This window comes from Lonchura striata, chromosome Z, assembly GCF_050655825.1.
Source record: "Lonchura striata isolate lonStrDom1 chromosome Z, ASM5065582v1, whole genome shotgun sequence".
NCBI classification, from domain to species: domain Eukaryota; kingdom Metazoa; phylum Chordata; class Aves; order Passeriformes; family Estrildidae; genus Lonchura; species Lonchura striata.
Window position 1 is genome coordinate 49039908 of NC_140740.1, and position 21174 is coordinate 49061081.

At 37.0% G+C, this 21174-nt stretch overlaps 1 protein-coding gene across 2 annotated transcripts; it reads right to left on the bottom strand.

Moving 5' to 3' along the window:
* Positions 1 to 6393: 6393 nt before the first annotated feature.
* C1QTNF3 (C1q and TNF related 3) lies at positions 6394 to 20629 on the bottom strand. 2 transcript variants are annotated; one of them, XM_021554673.4, is made up of 6 exons: positions 20444 to 20629; positions 15108 to 15219; positions 12805 to 12959; positions 10075 to 10204; positions 9277 to 9376; positions 6394 to 8197 (listed from the first exon to the last, which is right to left on the bottom strand). In XM_021554673.4, exons 1-6 carry the CDS (start codon positions 20525 to 20527, stop codon positions 8038 to 8040), a joined length of 741 nt encoding a protein of 246 aa, XP_021410348.1. In that variant the 5' UTR covers positions 20528 to 20629; the 3' UTR covers positions 6394 to 8037. The 2 variants fall into 2 exon arrangements, with proteins under 2 accessions (XP_021410348.1, XP_021410347.1); XM_021554672.4 differs by having other exon boundaries at positions 20240 to 20629.
* Between the last annotated feature and the right edge of the window lie 545 nt (positions 20630 to 21174).

The following is a 21174-nucleotide window of genomic DNA, read 5'->3' on the forward strand; positions in this document are numbered from 1 at the left end:
TTTACAGCCAAGTCAGAATTATAGACCCATTCAGGATGGAATAGACTTCCAACATCATCAAGTCCAGCCTTCGAAGTCGGAGGCTGTGTGTCATCGTCTCCAGCCGATCTCGTGCCGAGCCACAGGTTCCTGTGCCCATTGTTAGGAAAAGGGTCAGTAGTTCTTGGCCTGGGGCTCCAGCCATGCCCGGGGCACCTGGATGGGCCAAAACCTACACACCCAAGACCCCTAGGTCACACGATGGGATATTAGAAGGACACGTGATTAAAACTTGGAATTTCTTTTCACCAGATGTTTCTTTAAAGAGGGCTGCCTGGTCCTGTTGTTCTTGCGGCATCAGCTGCTTACAGGAACAGACATCAATCCAGAAGGGGTAATGAAATCTTTGGCATGGTATTGACACAGCTTTTCAAACTTACACCCTGTTCCCAGTATTTCACGTTACTGGGAAGCAGACAGAGGAAAGAAGTCCTCAATATCAAGCCCATGCTCATTTTATACATTTCTTTATTGGTTAGACTATGAAAACATGTAAAGGCTGATAATATGAATGCAGAATTTTTTCTCTTTCTACAGCTACAGGTCTCTCACCAGAACACCCTTCATTTTCTGTGCACACACCAGGTCCTGTAATGCAGGCACTGATTATGTCCGCTACTATGGTGCCACCCACAAGAAATGGCCAGGAGAAAAGTATTTGCATTTTCATTCAAATGAAGCTGGCTAGTTTAGTTTGTTATCCATCTCCCTTAAAGACACTATTCCATATAACAGTTTGCTTTTATGGACATTATGATGTTACTGTGAACTGTCTTTCTCTGACTAATTTTCAGTTTCATTTGTCCCCTCACACCTTCAGGTCTTGGAGTTTGTGTTGAATACAACCAGGCAATTTCTGTTGTATCACCTTTGATTTCACCTGATGCTCTTTAGTTTACCCCATCTAAATAACACTATAATCACACAGTGGATATAGTCTGAATTTTGCTATGGTTTAACTGAGCAGTCCTTTGCACCTGCTGTTTAGTTGTCGTCCAGAATTACAGTGGGTAATCTGTGGCAGAGACATTTAAGTCAGAACCCTATTAAGTTATTTCAGTTTCAGGGAGGTGAAGGTGGCATTTTATGAGCATTAATTCCAATTTGAAAAATTGGATTTTACCAAACCAAAAAATAAACAGGCATTAGAGAGAAAGAGATTTTCTAATTAATCATTAGATGAAGGCTAATGATTTAAGTCCAGCAAACTCTCCTGAAGCAACAAGTTGGCCAGCAGAAAATATATTTTATAAACAAGGAGACCTTCTCTACCACTGGCTTGCAGTAAAAACAATGTGATGTTCATCTATGTGGTGCCATTTAATATTTCTCATCAATAAGCAGCAGGAAACAGAAGGGTATATGAATTCATCATTGCAAAAATAATGGGTATAGGAAAGGAGTTGTTTTGGGATTGAATTCACACTGTGTCAGAGTGCTTGTGTGTACTTTATTGTATTACATCAGTGAGTTTGCTATCTGTGTCATCCTGTGAAATGCATATTTCACCGTCAGTGTTCTAAATAATAATTTTAAAGGATTAAAAATTAAAGTTGTATCAATATGTCTTGCAGAGTTGCAGGCACTTTTGCAATACACACTGAATGCCAGACTTTTACATTTGGTCTCAGATTTGTTGGTTACAATTACCCATACATTTCAGTCCTTTGGAAAAATATGAAGGCAGAAATGTGAAGTTACAGCTGTACACAAAGTCAGGATTCTCCTCTTTCACATGTAATTGTTTACAGTTTAGTCCATCTTAAGGCATGGCTAAAGAGATACCAGTATCTGTACAGTTTGTATTGATTTTGTTAAATGAAAATACAAACATTACATTTGTTATAATATTTCAAATCTTGGTAACTATAATTGCCTGAAAATGTAAGTAGCAGATGAAATTTCTCTAGTAAATTGAAAGATACATGCATTAAACTGAAATTGAGAACTTTAAAGATTCTCATGGAATTTGATGGTAGTTCTGTGTCCCAAGCTTGTCAAAGCTTTCAAACACGGTTGCTTTATCCCAAAACCTGCATTCGTGCCTTGCCGGAATAGAAGCTGTGCTCCATTCATGACACTTCTTGATATCCACAGAGATAGTGTGGGTGATACTCTGCATTTCTAACGTTGTGCTGTTGTGACAGATACAATGTTCTTGCCAAATGCAACACCTTAATCTCTTCCATTTCAAAAGATTCATCAGTTTGGAGCATCACTTTGCTTTTTTGTGTTTCTGTGTGAGTGTGGATTTGTGCACTGCTGCTCTCCCAAGTGTACATCCCACCACCCAGCAGCAAAAAAAACTCTATTCTGAAATCATCATATCCTTCTAAAGCAGCTGTGAATTCATGCTGCTTGAAAATCTGGCTGTCTGTCTAAGATCACGTATTATAAATTCAGAAATAAAAGCTCTGTCTCATCCACAGAAGGTAATTGTATAAGCTGCCCTGTTCACTAAAATAGACATATTCTTGAAAAACTAGAGTTTGCAAGTTTTTTTAGCCCAGTCAGTAACTGAGGTGGTGATCTGTCCCAGCTGTACTGAACAGGCATTGCCTTTAACTTTCACGTTGTCAGAAATTTGCCCCCTGATACTCTGGAAAGTAGGAATTTCAGGTTACTGGGATTACAGATTACTGATGCCTGTGACGCTGGTTTCTGTACTTTGGACCTCAACCCTTGTACCTGAAGCAAAATATTTTTCTTTCCTTTGAGACACTGCATATTCCTTTGAGACACTGCATTACTGTGCTTTCATGATTTAGATGAAGAGAATGGCAAAAAACTTTATATAGCTAATCCTTATTTTTGGTAATCAGGAGAAAATAAATACTTTCCTGTGAGTTTATTATTAACCACTATTACAGAGGCTGGAAACTCTAGGCTGGGATTATTTCCACATTTTATTTGCCTGAATACTGAGCTTGAGCTCTATGCTGGATGCCACATGAACTACTGTTTAGCCATGCTACCCTAAACTTACCTCCAGTGAGCCTTTCCTGCCAGATAACACTATCTGCCACATTCACAAGAGACAAATTCTCCTGCATGGCTAGGGTGGTGGATTGAGAAACCTTTATTTTTATTAACTGTTTCCATCATCTTGCCCATAAGCCATTTACTGTGTGTCTTATGGCATACCAAATACATGTTATTTATTTTGTGAGTCTTCAATGACTTGACAGAACCAATATTCTGAGAAGCAGGTAGTCTTGGAGGAAAGAGAATGTTGATCTGAAGTGATGCAGTATCTGAAAAAGTTTCCTTAAAACAACCATGCTTCTACTATTTTCTAGTTTAAAAAAAAAAATGAACATGAGACAAATTATGTTCCATCCAGCACTTCCAGCTGCAGACCAGGATTTGCACATGGCAGAATGGCACCATCTCTGAATTCCAGTTTCCTGGCCTGAAATTCTAGTGTTTGCAGAATTCCTTGACTTTCATCATCTACTACAGTGTAAGAGCCTGGAGTTTTTTCTGTCAAAAAACTTCCAGGATTGAAAAAAAAAAAAAAAACCCAACAAAAACAAACCAAAAAACACCCAACGTCTTCACCTCTTCAGCACTATTCTAAAATGAAGGTAGCTGGAGCTAATTTAATTCTGCCAATCATTCTTACATATTAGTGTGCACTATTTTCTACAGTAAAGTCACTTTGTTAAATGTACACTTGGATGGACATACGGAATGAAGATGTTCTATATATTCATTTCTTCCTATCACATTCCAGTATATGGGCAAGTCCTTATTCAGCAGTCAACTTATACTTGCTTCTGGACAAGGCCAAAGGAGTAGCATGTGACTAGATGATTGGAGGATCACACTGTGAAATGCATCCACAAGAAAGTGAAGCTAAGATGTGGAAGATACTTTGAACATGGGTGTTTCTACTTTTGGTGTTTTAGCAATGGTATTCTTTTAAAAAACTGAGTTTTGTGGTTTTCTTTTTTTCCCAAATGTCTGATGGAGTATTTCCAGAAAAGCAGGAAAATAGCCCTTTCTTTGTGCAATTTTTGTGCAATTTTTGTGCAATTTTTCACCAGTTGATACAAGGAGTCATCCTGTACTGTACATCATACACTGTCATCCTTAAGTCTTTATGTCAATATCTGTGCAGTGACTTTATCAATCCAGTGGCAGATGACTGGAAATTAATGGGGGACTGCAGATGCTCTAATTCCTTCTAAAACTGTGTGGTTTGGCCCAAAAACTAAAGGAGTGATTGCCCTTTGGTTTAAGAGTCAACCTCGTCATACTAGGAAGTGCACCTTCCATCAAGTTCTTTTAATGTATGAGGATAGTTTCTAGAGTTTTCTTCACTATCTGAGCATGACAGCCTTTTGTTGCCTCAGATTTTTAAATGCTGATCACCCAGGTTGTATTTTCTTCGGTTGTTGAAGCAGAACTAACTGCGAAATAGAGGAATTTTGCTACTGATTCACCACAATTAAGAGTTGGAGGTCTTTTCACACACCACTCAACAACTCCACATGTTTTGTCCTTGATTTTTTTTGTTGTTCTGATCACAAAAGAATAATTTTAATAATCTGAACTAAGAAGGATAAAAAAAGTTTTAATTCAAAGGCACTTTTATTAAAAACTGCTTCAGGAGACAGCAGGCTGTAACATAGGAAGCTCAATGAAAGAGGGGGGAAGATGAAAGATCTGAGGGTAAAATTTGTTCCTTATTCTCTCTTTAGAAAAAAATACTACTTTATTCAAAAATTTCCCTCTACCTTGCAGGCTTTTCAGTGAGGCTGAGACTGCAAACTGTTGTCAATCTAAACTGCCTTTTCCATCACTCCACAGGCTAACTTCCGAAAGTAAAACCATAAACTTCTTTCTTTTCTCACAGACTTCTAATTAAACTTCTTTATCCTTTCTTTAAATACCACTTGTGAAACTCAGACTCAGACCTGTAACATTTCCCCCTGTTTTGTTTCATTCTAATTCATGTTGTTTTGCACAGAAGTTGTTTTACCCCTGCCAAAGGGGTGCACCCAGCACCTCTTGAGTGGAACACAACCCTGTTTTGCAAAATACAGCAATTAATGCTCATGACAGAGCTGGAGATGAGAGTTGCTGCCTTGCAAGGATATCACAGGCAAGGACAGCAGTCTCTGGAATTCTGGGGAAAGGGAAGACCAGGATTTGGGGGTGTTTCACACAGAACAGAGCTCAATTTGGCTTTGTGTTGAGAAGCATTTTCTGATGCCAGGATGCCAGCACCTACCACAGAGGTTGAATATCGCCTACCAAACCACAGCTCTCATGGCAGGCAGAGACTTGTGGGTCTTGCCAAGTTTTGGTTAAATCTGGGAGCTCAGGGACAGAGGAGAGATACAGATTCATTTCAGCAAAGACAAGAAGCCATTAAGTATATGCCAAATTACAGCTTTGCTGTTTCCAGAAGGTTTTTCAGTTGTAACACAAATTACAAGATACCATGTATTTTAAAACAGGGGATAAAAGTCTCTGGTAAAAGGCATTTTGTCTTGAGTATCTGCTAAGCAAGAGTCTTTCAATTATCAGCAGCAATGGAAAGATGACTAATCTTTATGAACATTTCTGAGAAAAAAGATCATATATTCCACATGACTTACTGAATATAAAGCTTGTTAATTTTAGAGAAGGAGAAGAACACAAACACACACACACACACATATATGTATATATATACAACTCATATATACATCAGTTGCTGCATTTTGAAGCATCTTCTTTTGAAGGAAATTAATATGTAAGTTAACTATTTATTTGTAAAGTGTTATGACACTTAATCAGCAGGGATTGCATGCAGTAAAAAAGACTGCTGAGATTTCAGTCAAAACCTAGGAATTTTAACCTTGGTGTAAAAAACTGTTTAGCTTTAAAATTGGAACTGCTCTTTGTTTGTCAAAGAAACTTTTGTGGTAATTCACCTTCCCCTCTTAGCAGGTCAAGTTGCACAAAACTCATGAAAACAATAAAAAATGGCTTAGGCAAAACATGACTTTCTTTTATATTATGCCTATTACAGTAGACAATAAGACAAAAAGGAGCTTAAAATCAGTGTATGTCATACAGTTTCTAAGTACTTCCGTCTGACCAAAATGGCTTTAAATGGCCATGTCACAAAGGAAAAGTGAGTCCCCAAAGGAGACTTTACAGATTTAAGTGTTATATATATATATGTGTGTGTATATATTTGCACACATGTGTAAAATAAATATATTTTAATTCTTAATGCTGGCTTTCTCCCATTCAGTAGCAAAATGAATGCTAAGAAAAAGCATATTAAAACGAACATCTCTCTATTGTCTCCAAATGGTAATGTCCTTGGTAAATACAGATATCAGCAAACCAGTATAGTTTTGTAACCATTAATCTTTATTGGATAAATGTATATTTTACAAAGTAAGCTTAACAAAATAACATGGTCTCGGGGTTTGAAAACCTATGTGGCACAGACCTGACCCAAGCTGATAAAGAAATTATTAAAACACATAAGACAACTGTTCATTAAAGCTAGTATTTTCAGTGGTTGATGCATAAAACTAAAAAATCACAAGTCATAATCATCAAGTATCAACATGCATTTTCTTCATAAGATGTGGTTAGATACGCTAGGAATGTGTACAAGGATGCACAGATTCATAGAGCAGATTTCAATTCATTTGCTCTATTGTTGTACTACTGATACCTGTATCCAGTATAAAAGAATTTCAAATAAATATTTTCCTAACCCCACCTTCTTGTTATACATTAATGGCAGGTAATATCTGATTAAAATGTAATGTCTGTAAAAAGGAATTTATATTTCATTGCCTTTTGTGTGGAGAGCCAGAACAAGATACATTCAAACTTCAGTATTGATTTTGGTGCTTATTGAAATGAAAATATCAAGACAGAATTTCAGGTCCCAGATTTTAAAAAGCCAGACATGAGTGCTGAAGAGTGGCCCAGTGGAAGCTAAACCAGCTAGCATTTACTTTTACCAGTTTAAATACTGAACTGGCTTAGCTGCTGCAATGACTTTTTCTGAAATACTGATACTTGGAAGGCTGCTAGGAAAATTGTTTCAACAACTTCTCTGTTAAGTAAACATGCAATATTATAAGGTGCATCCTTCTGGAGGAGCTACAAACACCACTAAGTTCATCTCTGTGCTGTTGGCATATCCTGATTTCTCTAGCATATATACCTTTGCTTTGACACCCTGCATTGGCTTACATCAGGTTTTAAAAATTCTAAGGCTAGGGGAAACATTACAGTTCCCCTGCCTGATCCCCTTCACACTGCAAACTAAATTACCTTAGCTTCAAGATGCTACTAAGGCAAGAACTACTGACATTCTTATTCTAAGAGAGAGAGAGAGAGAGACTAAGCATAAATATGTGCTAAAAATCTGTGAAAAATGACACCAGATACATCTTCAGAGATTTGAGATGGGAATGCAATGAACCTGAATCATTGACATCTATATTTTCACATTTTTTTTCTTTGATTTGATCTGATTTCAATCCAGTAAAAACTTCTTCCCTTAGATCTGGTCTCACCTGAGCCTGCTTATAATACATTCAGGCCTGTTTCCATGATGCAAATTTAAATGAACATGTAAGAAGAATTGAATAAATGATCCAAAAATTTTGAATCAGTTGTTTAATTCCTGACATACTTAACTAAAGTATATTTAGAGATGAAATTGACTTTATGTAAACTGCTATTGAAATTCTTTAAACTCCTTTTCCTTTGTTTTTCATTCACTTTTGAGGAAGAGAGCAATAGCAACATTTAATGATTAATAGATGACAATATATACTCTGTGAATCAGTGTCAGCTACCCAGTGTATTCAACCCATCTCTGATACACAGGTAGCAACACATTTGCATCAAAACAAGGCTTCTTGATCCTCCAATGCTGTAAAGTTCTTTCACATTCTAGTGAAATATACCAGTTCCAAAAAAGATGGTTTTTCACATAAACATTTATTGGGTTGTTTTCTTTTTTTTTTACTTGGTTTCAAAAAGAAGAAACCCAGCAAAGGTGGAGAAGCGTTGATGGTCCCCATGGAGGGCTCCATTTCCCATTCGCAGCCAAACTTCATCTCCTTTAGCAAGTTTTAGGACTGCACTGTTTCCTGAAGTATCTGCTTTCCCTTTAGATTCATAGCTAAGGATGAATATTTTAACAAGTCAGCTTTTTGTTTCTCAACAATGATCAAACAAACAACTTTATAAAAAAAATCCAATAAGTATGTTGTTATCCTGAGGAAAACTTTCTTAAAGACTTGCCAACATTTATTCAGCTTTATAAGGAAATTTTGGCAAATTTCTACATTTGATCTCCTAGTCAAATTTTGCACCTTACCTAAATTCATTATTTCATTCCTTTCTGAAGTTCTGGAATTGTAACTTATTTTTTTCCAGGACACGGGAACAAATTTTTTGTTTAAAATGAAACACTGCTCATTGATCACAACACTACAGATTTCCTGTGATGCTTTTTTCCCCTTGAATTCATTCCAACTAATTTTAAGAGCTGACCCCCTGTGCTTCCAGCACAGGCAGTGAGCAGACAGTCAGCTCTCTCCATACTAAGACTTTCACTGGAACATGGGTACGTACATTTGGGCTAACCTCCTGGCTTTGCCTGAGTGTTGGTCCCCTTTCTTCTACCTCTTGCCATTTCTGACATCAGTGCCTCAGAGGGAATATAAATTAAGTACTTTTTCTTTTGCAGAAAAGATCTACTGGGGATGAAGCAGCCTGTGGTGGTGTGCTAATGATAAAAAGGTCGGTAAATGGAAGACCTTTGTTTCTTACTCATCCTTACTACTGCAGCATAAACACTTCCCAACTTTACTGCCCTCATGTTAACAAGACTGTAACTAGTAACTGAACATTTCATTATTTCCTTCCTCTGACAAGCAAAATGAGGATGAAGATATATTTTAGCAGAATGACAGCATGATACCACTAAACTCCAACCCTGACTTGTAGTGCTAACTTCTTTCCCCTGAGTTTGAGAAAATGGTGATCAAGGTGGAATTTTAGGTCCAGCATCTGTGGTGTGTATGGTCCAAATACGCAAGCTGAGGATGGCAAAATAAAATAGGTTTTCTTGTTGTTTTTTTTACTCTAGAGAATTTTGTCCAATATATAAACAATTTTATATTTCTTGAAAGGTGAGCAAGCTATCACATCCATATAAATGTCTTTAGCATTAAGATGGCCTGGCTTTTTACTTACCTATATAAGCTGAACACTGTATTACCATTATGCATCAAGTACACGTACACTTCCTCCACATCTTCATGTTTCATCATATTGAAAGTAAAGAAATACACCCCTGAAAAGGTTATAAAATACAACTTGTTTGCTTCATAGAAAGAAGTAATCATGCTGCAGATTTGTGCTTCTTGCTTAGAAAACATAACAGCTGTGGACAAAACTGCCTTCCAGTTGTCAGCAGATACTTTGCTTCTGCTTATAGTATTCCAAAATCTGATTAATTTTAATTCTATATATGGCAGGTGTTGTTTATCCTGCATCACAGCTGCATAAGAGGGGGATTGATGCAGCTGAGAAGTAACCCATGAAGAATTGTAATGCCTCATTTCCAGCCATACATCTGTTGCAAGTCAGCTCGCAGCTGAATTGGCATGGGGGAGGATGAGGATGAAGAGATTGACAGGAGGCAGGAGGTGGAGGAGGCAACTGTGAAGCTGCTGCTGCTTGATAAACTTCAAGATTGTGGTTGTGTCATCACAGTGGCTGAAGGGCTAAAGAGCTACAGCAAAGCAGACAGTCCTGCTCCCTCCCCAGCCCTGGCCATGCCTCTTCCTCCTGCCTTTGTGTCAACCCTAGTCTCACTGGCTGGCAAGACTTCTCTTGGCTTGCTCAGTTTTCAATTAAATTTTCTGGAAAGTAGGTAGCAACAGCTATTCAGAGCAAGTGCAAAGGCAGTTAAATAGTGCCTCATCCTTTTTGACCACGCATCTCCCTGCAGCTCCAGTAATTACATTATTTTGTTTTGCAAATGCTCACCATTCACTGGAGCACCAAATCTCCCGGTCATGACATCAAAAAAATTCCCAACATTGGTTTCAACGCTACTGAAGATGATCCCACTGTTCTGGTTGCTGAAGTGAGTAGCCATTGAAGCCATAAACGCGACCTGCAAAAATCCAGTTCTCGTTCAGACAGTCATTCATGAAAAATACATGTGTAGAGCAATAAGGTACAGATTTTTTTCTGTATTTGCAGTCTGTTTATTTTCCTTACAGAGATGTTCTTCTAGGGCTTGCTCCAAGGCCAATAAACTCCAGTTAACAAAACTCCCATTGAATGAAACTGGAAGAAGACTAGGGTTCTCATATTCAATTGGACTATTCATGACTGTAAAGTGAGCATATGGTCAAGTGTTTGCAGCTCAGAACCTTAATTTCAGATTTTATTTACTTTTATGTCTCGCTAGAATGATGCAACAGCAATATAGTATTGAAATGGATGATGTTTATGACAAAAGGGTTTTATATTGTTTTATGTATTCCCCAAAGCGTTTAAACTGAATATTGCTTTTAACTGCATGTGTGGAAACAAACAATGCCCAGTAAAATGCATGCAGATTAGTGTTTCTTCTTAGAGATAGATGAAGCACTTCTATTAGAGGTTCTCTGGATGTGCAGCAGCTGGGACTCAATATTCAATGCTTTTTCTATTTGTTACCCTGAGTCTTGAAAACAGAGGGTGGTGGAGACCAAGAGGGGAAAATAAGAAAATTAAAACTGTCCTTCAACTTCATGTTTCACTTCTTGCCCTAGAAATTTTTATAGGAAGCAGTGCAAAAAACCCCACACCAGACAATTTGAATTAACCTCAGCAATATACCAGGGAAGGACCCTGCCAACTGCTCTGCTTAGGGGAAGGGAGTGACCTTTTCTGTAAGTCTATCATCCCCACCCCCCCCGCCCCATATTATGTGAGTAAATGGGGTAGCATTAGAATTGCCACACTTTATTGCCAAAAGATTACATAGAGATTTGGCTTTTTATTTCTATCTCAACTTCTTAATGACAAGTGTTCAGTTGCATCTGTTACTGCCCATCACAAAAATGACATTTTTTGTGAGATTCCAGCTATGCTGGTATTTAAAAAATAAAAAAAACAGGCCAAACTCCTTTTGATTTCAGATCCAAACCAGAACAAAACCAAAACAGACAATCAAATGCAAGTCTGGATCCAGTAATGGAAATCATTAACCATCTGTTCAGAAATTTAAGGAGCTCCAGATGTGAGCTGAAAGCTTAGGCTGATTTTCCTTACCCCTGCATGGATGCATTTTTTATTATGGCAAATTGTTAATATCTTGCTTCTCAGTCAGGATCACATCAAAGTTCATCATGTGTTAAAGGAAAGCAGCTGCAGTGACAGATTGATGGAATTTATTGCATTTTGTCTAGATTCCATTTCACAGTCTCTTTGACCCTAAGCTACTTTTTGTGGGTTGAACAGAACAACAGAAAAATATATCTTTTCTCCTTAGGTCTCACTGTGCAGTAGCAGGTCAACATGGATACACAAAGTTTTAAAGCTTTTCAAAATAATTCTGTACTTAAAATAGTATTGTATTCAAAAGTGTTTTCTCCTATACCACCACTGACTTTAAAATTCTTAAGTATGGTGAGAAGAAATACTGTAAACATTTTTAAACACATCTGATAAAAGAAGTGATGGAATTTTAAGCACTGGAAATAGGTATTACAATATAAGCTTTCACTGTTCATCCTCTTTCATCACTCAGTTTTAATTACAATCCTACCATTGTCTTTATGTAAGAAAAAAAACAATGGTAGTTCATTTTAAAATTATACAAGGACATATATTAAACATAATTAAAGGTATGTTTATAAGATATTCAGCTATACTCTGAGTATATATTATATATATTTATTATGCGTATATGCACATATATCAATATCTGTGTGTGTATATATATATATATAATATATATACATACATATATATTTATATATACATACACAAATTCTCTGTCATCTGCCAGATTTCTTGGATTTGAAGAAGCTTTAGTGCAAAAGCTGTGAGATTGTGTCAATATAAGAGTTGAGCTCAACAGCTCAGGCTTGAACCCATATTTAAATGCTCATCTGGCTTTTGAGTTATTCATTCATAGACAGAACCTTCATGGTCCCAAACATATTTAAAATATCTAAACTTATAAATACACAGGTTTTTTTTGAAATATCACAGGTATTTTTTTGAAATTTCACAGGTATTTTTTAAATTAGAGGACTCTTACTGCACTCGGAAATTTTGAGCCTGTATTTTGAGGAGCTCGATACATGTGCTTCTGAGAATCTCATAAAGCCAGGCTGCCCTGAGAAACATGACTCCTTTACTCTTTCCATATGCTGTGGGAACTGCAATTATTTATGTGATACATCTTGGTAGAAAAATGATAGTCCCTGCTATTCTCCTTTAATAACCCAGATACTGGCTTTTTGCCCTCAAAGGAAAGCATATATGTTTCTTCCTGCCTATTTTTCAGCTGGATTCTGACTAAAGCTTTTCTTTTCCAGAAAGATCTGGCAGAGCACTTTCTTCAGTAAGGACAAGGGCTGTATATGCCTGTTACAGTATTAATTTACAAGGGGGTTTTCTTCTTAAGTATCTTACAGTAATAAGGTGCTGTTTTCTCAGTGAAGAAAACCATAATTGGAGATTTGCTTCTGCCAGTATGAGCCAGAGAAGTTGTACCTGTAGCTCTGGGGGAATCCCAGGGTAACCCTTCTCGCCTTTGGGTCCATGATGGCCACGCTCTCCTCTTGGTCCAATATCTCCTTTGTCTCCTTTCTCACCTTTAGCTCCCTCCTGGCCAGTTGCTCCATTATTTCCATTGTTTCCATGATTTCCTGAAGGGAAACAAAGCTTTCTGGTTTATTTAAATAATTTATCATACTTTAACAGGTAAGTGTCACAGGGTCCTCTTCCACCAGCTTGCAACATGGTGCTCGTCAGTGCCATAAACCCAGGCTGAGATGTAATGGATAAGAACCTGCAGTGTTGTCAGGTTGATGGTAGAGGTTTTGGTGAGCGATTTCCAGAAGAACAAATATTTGGGGATTTAACTGTGGTGGTGTCTCAAGTCATTGCTTTGTTGGGGAGATGTGCAGGAAGACCTCAGCAGACAGAAGGCTCAAGGAAAGCAAAAGCAACTTTCTATTGACACATACTAGGCAGCTTGCAGAAGCAGTTTTGCTTTTCCTTTAGTACAAACACCAATTTCCTGGTAAATTAAGTCAATCATGATGGGGTAAGATAATTTTGAATAAGATTTTGCTATCTTTAAAACACATCCACACAAATGATGAAAGGCTTGTAGCATTAAAGTAATTAAAATCTGTACTAAAAATAGGACAATATGTATTCTGAGGGTGCTGGCTAGGGGTCATTTTGACTGCATAGTCCTAGATTTAAAGAGAGACAAAATTTTTATAAATGAGTAAATGAGTAAGAAGACTCATTGCAAAACATACTCATGCATCTGCAGTATTACTTAGTTCCTGGTGTTGACTGACTAAATTACTAAGCAAATGTCTATGCAGCTGACAGGATTTTAGAGTTGGCTAGAATAACTAAGCAATTATTATGCCTCCTGCAGCAAAAGCCTGATCTTTCAGCTCAGGGGATTAATTAATGTCATCATTGTTCTAATTCAACCTGAGTTGAAATTAGGCTCTTTGCCACTCTGTTTGTTCTTTGATTATTCTCTCTGGTCACAAATTTACAAGAATGGTGTTGTTTGAGATCAAACCTGATGATGATGTGATCCTTCAGAGTTTTCCTATTAAGAAAAAAACCCTTCAAACAAGGAAGCCAAAAGGTGAAAGAAAAATTATGAACATTTTTGTTTGGATAGAGAAATCTGCAGCTCTTAAAAATTGCAAGAATGATCCTTTATGTGAAGCCAGAACTGCTCTACCAGTTCAGAACAGAAGCCTGGAAGCAACATTTGATTCAATCAAGGGGAAAAGCAACTACTGCTGTTTCACTTACAGGCACAACATGAAACCCAGCAAAATCCCAGGGTGCAGGAGACTGCTGCCAGATGTACATTTGTGGTATCCTGCAGTGACAGAGAGTGGGACTGAGAGAGGAGGAAAGGACAAAGCTGGGACTAGGCCATGCCCCAGTATGTCCATTGCAGCCTTGAAAATGTGGTTCTAATATAAAATTGTATCCTGCTTCTAAGAATCCAACAATTTATTTGTAAGTAATGGATCACTGAATTGCATTTTTATTGTGATAACAGAAGGTATAAGTTTTTGAAGAAGATACAAGTCTCTCTTTCAGTGACGTGTTCATTTATGTTGTACCTCTGCTTTAGGAATGGTGATTTCCATTCTAAATTTTCATTCCTACATTACCTGAAGGTAGCACAACCTGACACCCTCATGCAAGCAACATTCTCTAGGCTCTTCTATTTCCATATCAATTTCCAGATCAAAGTATACACTTTTCTTGTGTATGTTGTTCTTTTTTGGGCATTTTTTATGTTAAAAAGTAGGATTTTTTTATTATAAAAGAGAAGATGCAAGAAGAAAGTGAAAGAATTTCTGTGAGACAAAAGAAGCATTGTGTTTCTGTAAAATGTTGGCTATCAGTATGCTAGATGAAGAAAAGCCCTTGAATACAGTAACACAGTAACACAGCTGGATATACAAAGGTGATCACAATAATCAGCTCCAGGGAACAAGTTCTTCCAAGTTTATTGGGAATTTCATGCTGTTTTAAGAGAGACCAGTTTTTCCTAGAGGTGTAATAAGATTGTTTTCAGTATGAATTTGTGAAAGCTGAATTTTAATGACAAATAGGTTTTCAATTGAATATACCTTAGAATATAACTGAAAATATCTCCTCTGAAATTATAGAAAAACCTTTTCCTGAATCTGTCCCCAAATACTGATGTTTGGACCACTCTCTGATATTTCATAGAATAAACTGCAATTTACATCTTGAAATTAGACTGCTAAAAAAAGTGAATTATACTTCATCTTTACCTGGCATCCCAGGGGGCCCAGGAGGTCCTGGGGGCCCTTGGTAGAGTCGAACTCCAAAGTCACCTCGGCAGCAGGAACTGCAGTCTGTATTCTGTGGTCCAGGTTGCGGAGGCTAAGTGCACAAAAATAAGCTTTAAGTAGCTCATTCATGGAGGACATCAATCTCATGCATGTTGGTTACAGGGTCTTCATTATATATTTCTGTTTATATACTTGGTAAATTTTCAAAACATTTCTTATCTGGCATGAAATTCTCACATAGTTATGTTATCCCTGAAGATGTTATTTTTGGAAGATTTAAAGGAATAACTCTAGAAGTATTCAGAAATCTATCACAAATATTTGAAAAACCCCAACTTGTCCTGTTAAATAATGAGGGTTTTGAAAATAAATCAATACCAGTTAGTGAAATTTAGATTAATATTTCAATTAGATTCACATCCTGATCCCACATTTCAACTGACCTCTGAGTCATGACAAACATGACTATGTACAACAAGAGGTAGGACACAAAGGACTTGGTATGACCTTCAGCAGTGAACTGTCCTCAATAAATATAAATAAAACAGTGTTGGACCACCCAAAGAAGATACTAAAAAAAATCTGTGCAACATATTCCTCTTCATGATCCCAGACCTATATATTTACAGGCTACTAAAGTTGGGAGACCCTAAAAAAGTGTGAAGACACAAGACAAAAATTTGAACTTACCACAACACAAGGTGTTAGGGGCTTTCCATCATTTGTAGTGGTGAATGTGTAACTATGGAAAGTTGTATGCTGACTAATACAAATACAGCAGCATAAATAATGAATTTATTATGTATAGCTCAGGTACTATAGTAATCAGTTTAATAATGGTTTTGTTTAAGTGGTTTTCTTTTCCATACTATTGTGTTTATACTAATGGAGACTCATTCAATTCTGACTGAATTTCATAACTTAGTTATCCTAATCTTCCAGTACGTCAGATAAGGCCAAGGTTCAGTGTTTGATTTTATTTCTCTACCTCCTCGTTTATTCCCTCTTTGTTTCTTTTCCCTACAATTCTTTCTTAATATCCTGAGATGCAAACCTGCAGTTCTTAAAAACTGGAGTGGGATAGTTACACCAATCCAACTACTACTTTTCTTTAATCATTCTACTATTTGCCTTCCTATCCATTCTTTTCTCTAATCTTTATCATTGTCAAATTACATGCCCAATGCAGACTTATTGGTTTAGTGGCAGAAAATGAGCCTCTGGCAGGATGAGAGCTGTCAAATGAACTCACAAGTGTGCTCTATTCCTGCCCTCAGTGTCATCAGTGATGTCATCTGAAACTTTCTGACTGTGTTTTGGACAATACCAAGCACACCCCTAGAATTAATTGATTTCTGAAGGCTTAGGAACTTACGGATATAGAAAATTCATTTCATTACACCACCAAAATACTGCAGCTCCTCCAATGAGACAGACATAATGCCCTGTCCAGCTGGAACCAGTGATGCTGGAGTTACTATGGAAATAAAGGCCAACTTGACAGCTAAACAAATATCCTTCATATTCAAATAGTTATGGAAAAATTAAGACTTGCCAATGGGCAGAAGGGCTTCATATTTATGGGGTTTGGTCAAGATTATGCTTTTTATATTAATTCTGGACAAGGTCTATGCTTAATGAGAAAAATAGGTTCTGCCTCTTGAACTGTCTCTTCCTGGAGAATCTATTTATATCTTTATGGCTGTTTTGTCTCTTCCAGTTGTTAGGCAGGACATAACTGACAATCACCCGATGCACTTTTTATAGTATTTCTGGTATGAGAGAAGAAGTAGCTCTGCTTCCAGCCCCTTTTCAGTCCTTGAAAGGGAGGCAAGTACCAGAGGACTGGAATTGTGCAAGCATGTTGTACCCCCTAAAAGAATTACGTTGATTTTTGCATTGAGATTAAAATCTCCAGCTTTTTTTAGATAGTACTTCATATTCATATTAAAATTTAAGGTGAACTAAATACACACCTGCCAAGAGCAAATAAGAAATATCAGCCTAAAAAAATCCAAAGACTTAGAATAATGGGCTGTAATTGAGTGAAGACATGAATCCAGTAAAGTGGACTGCATGTGAGACTCTCTCTGTGCAGATGGAATTTGGATTTTTCTGACAATGTACTGAAATCTTGAACAACTTTATTAGAGAAACAGGTATTTTAAAATAAAATAGATACAAGCAATGATCATAATAAAGTGCTATTTGGCATTACCTCAAAAAAAAAATCTCATCAGATTCTTAGGTGTGAAATAAGGCAAGTCCTGCCAGCCTTGTATGCAACAGTTCTGCTGATTTAAAAATAGCTGTTTATGCAAGTCATAAAGTAATTAATTTATTGACTTTACTCTTTCACTAGGAGAAAAAAAAAAATATTCATGGTCACCTACCAAGGTTGATGAATATTTAGAATTTTCTTCAAATCTTTAAAAGCAGAGAACTTCATGAAGAGTACATTTAAAGAGTACATGTTCCTAAAGTAAAATTACACTCAAATATGCCATAGAGATTAGTTGCAATCTACTTGCCAAACGCATCCTTTGCAGCCATTTCTGCATTAATTTTGTCAGTGAATATTTGGCTTTGGTGCCAGAACATTAATATGATTTAGGGCTTGTGAAATGCATCTGCCACATTGATATCCTAACACTGATAGAAAACTGGAACTATTTCTGAGGCAATCTGCTGAATTTCCCATGATTTAGTATATAGGAGAATGATCTAGGCAACAGATGGTCTATGAAATTCCCTTAATTTCAAGCTGTGAACAAGTCATAATTGGATACCCAGTCCTTTTTGACTTCCTGATTAATTGTATGAATTTCTGTTTTATTGTCTAGGACAATGTAGAAGACAAGTAATATACCTCTACTATTCTTGACTTCTGTTCTGAATGCAAAATATCTGTCTCTGTTTGCACTTAGGCCCTCCATGCCCCATCTCCAAGCAAAGAAACAAACAAAAGTTGCCAAAATTCAGGGTAAAACACTGCCTGGCTAGTGATATTTAAAGATTTTCAAAGAGCAACCTGAAATGCAAAAATGGTCTGTCATGACTCTCCCTAGTCACTAAGAGTCCTTGTTCTTGGGAAATGCATGTTATATTTTACATGAGTTGACAGCAGTGTGGAAGCTGGCCTTGCACCCAGTGCAGCAAAGAAATTAGTAACAACAAATGCTATCATCTCTTTTCCACAACAGGGAATGGGACCTTTGAAACACTTCAGCAAGAGGATAAAATTCCACAGCCTAAATTCTCTTTAGCTGGGTTGAGCTATTCTATCTAAAACAATCAAGAAAGCAGGAAATAGGAATTGAATAGTTTCCATATAACTCAAGGGAAAGAGAGAGATTTGACATGAATTAACACATGTCAGTGCCACCTTTGTTCTTTCTCTGCCTAGAAATTCCTGGAGTCTGGAAGCGGAAAACACATATTGCATAAGCCACCGTGTGATTGATTATCTCTGTTGTGCATCTGCTAGTGCTCCATTTCATTTCAGTAAGCCAAAAATTACATTATTTCCCCAGCAGAGATTGCTTCTTGGAGATGGGCTGGCAGGTAAATGACTGCCATCAGCTGTACTCAGACTCACTGGGCTTGTTTTTATTGTCACAACTGAAGTTCCCCAGCAGGCAGCTCCAGACAAGTTGCATTAAACTCTCTGACAAGAGACACACGCAGCCTAAACACACTTTCTGTGGAGGAGAGTTTGAGCCCTAAAAAGTTGTGATTTTGCATTAAATTCTGCATTATCTAAAACTGTGTAGTGTTAAAGGGGAATCTTTTGTGCATGGTCCACAGCATACAGCTGCAGAATTCTCCCTGCAATAAAGAGGTCTGCACACACTGGCTGGCTCTTTGGACTGTACACCTTATGTTTTAAACTGCCTATATTCTGCAAGTGGTTTAACATGCCTACAGTTAAATACCTGTTTTGCTGAGTGCATGAGAGGAACATTTAACTCCTGCCCAAGAAATACAAAATGGAAAGCACTGTGAAGTTTTAATACAGGGAATACAGTGGTGTATTAAACCTTTTCCCATCCTTGGATGCGTTTCAGTTCTTCAAGCCCAGTACAGGATTAAAATCAGACCTCTTCTCTGCTTATCATAACATAGGCTATTATTTAATACTTATCTGCATGTCCTTGCTTTTGGCAATTCAAAATATCTTACTTTGATCTGAATAAATTTTAAAACCCCAGAGGGTAAAAGGTGAACTATACATGACTCAAATATTCATATAAACTGTAGGAAAAACCACCCATGTTCTTGCTGTTAATAAAACACATTGATCAAAAAAACCCCTTTCATTTGAATGGAATTTTGTTTTGCCTAGTGCTAGAAAAAGCTTCATCTTCTGCCCCTCAGATTCTTTTCTGTCAAATTTGGACTACAATATTTTGTGTATAATCAAGTTATGCCATATTCCCAGTGTTGTAAACTAATAACTGTAGTATGTAAAGTGCCATGAAAGGCATAAAAAGATTCTCAGTTTAAAATGCAGATACTGCAGATGATTTAGAATTTCATTGCAAGTCTTTTTTCTTCTTAAACTCTCAGTTGTCTTCTATTATTAAATCTACTCATTACATTACTATCTGTTTTTTTCAAGCTACTCCTTAGAATAAAATTTTTGAACATTCAGAATTTCATTATTTTTGTCTCAAGCACAAGAAATATACTTTATGTATGTCATTTTAAAGTAAAATTATTCTCTACTAATTGAATCTCTCCAAATAACTCTAGAAATGCTGCAATTTTCCTTCACATCCAAATGAGTCAGAAATATCTAAAACTTTTATATATAATTAAATAAATAATATCTTGGGATAATTAAGAGACTGTATTTCAGCATATATAATATATCACAAGTTCACAGTTTCTACAGAATAAAGCATTGCTGCCTGTGTTGAAACCAGTGTCCCCAACCACTGCTGATTCTACCAGCTCATTAAAAGATCCTATAAAGCAGCCCAGCAAGTTACAGACCAATACACAGCTTCAATAAAAAGTATTTCATAAATATATCACTAGTAATGTTAGCAAAAAAAAAAAAATTTCATTAGCTTTAAAGATATCTTTAGAAGATTAATTCAGAGTACCTGGACTCTATCTGAGGTAGTCAGTTCTACATCATCTACCTCTGGTCTCAGGACTTTATGGTCTGTAGATGTGCTATTATCAACAGTCCACTCTATAAGTTGATTCCGCTGTTTCAATATTTCCCTGCTTCTGGAACCTTTGTGACCAGTCTGGTGGTGACTCTGCAATATTTTGGCCACTGGTTTATAAGATCTTCTGCTCACCTCCATGTATTCATCTTGACACAGGCAAAATGGAAGAAAAAATAAAGCCAGTAGATGCCAACTGATGAAATCCTTCTCTGCCATGTTAATCAAAATAATTTTTCAGGAGTCCAGCAAATGCCTTGCAGAAGGAGAACTTCTTTGCTGCACCAGACGTTATGTGGTCCTTTCAGCTTTTCCACTAGTAAGCCTGGCACTGAGGCCAGTACCAGGTTTTATACGCTTGCATGCAATAAATAAAACTAAAAATGCCAAAGTGACAGGATCCTTCATCCAAAATCAGTCATGCTCCTTTAAACAAACCAGGCATTATTCACCACTTCACCACCACAAGGAAAATTGATTTGTATGCTGGAAATGACCACAGCATTTAATGGACTCCTGTGGTTCCTATTTGGGGGCATTAAAAAATGTAGCACCTTTCCTTTGGCATGTTTTTGTTTAAGTGTGAAAAAATGTGATGGAAATGGGGAACATGTGGCTAATGGTTTACGCTCCTTGATTAGACATGGAAAGGCTGTGAATTCACACTCTTAAATGTCTTTTGGACACAGTCACCTTTCTTATTTGCCAGGAAATCCACACACACAACTGCGTCAGCCCAGTCCGAAAAACCCTTCCAAAAGCAATTAGGAAACAAAAGCACAAGAGGAGCTTTTGCATATGAACCTGACCCAATGGCTGTTTCTGACTATGCTTTTCATTCACTAGAAGAAAAATATTGAATTTCT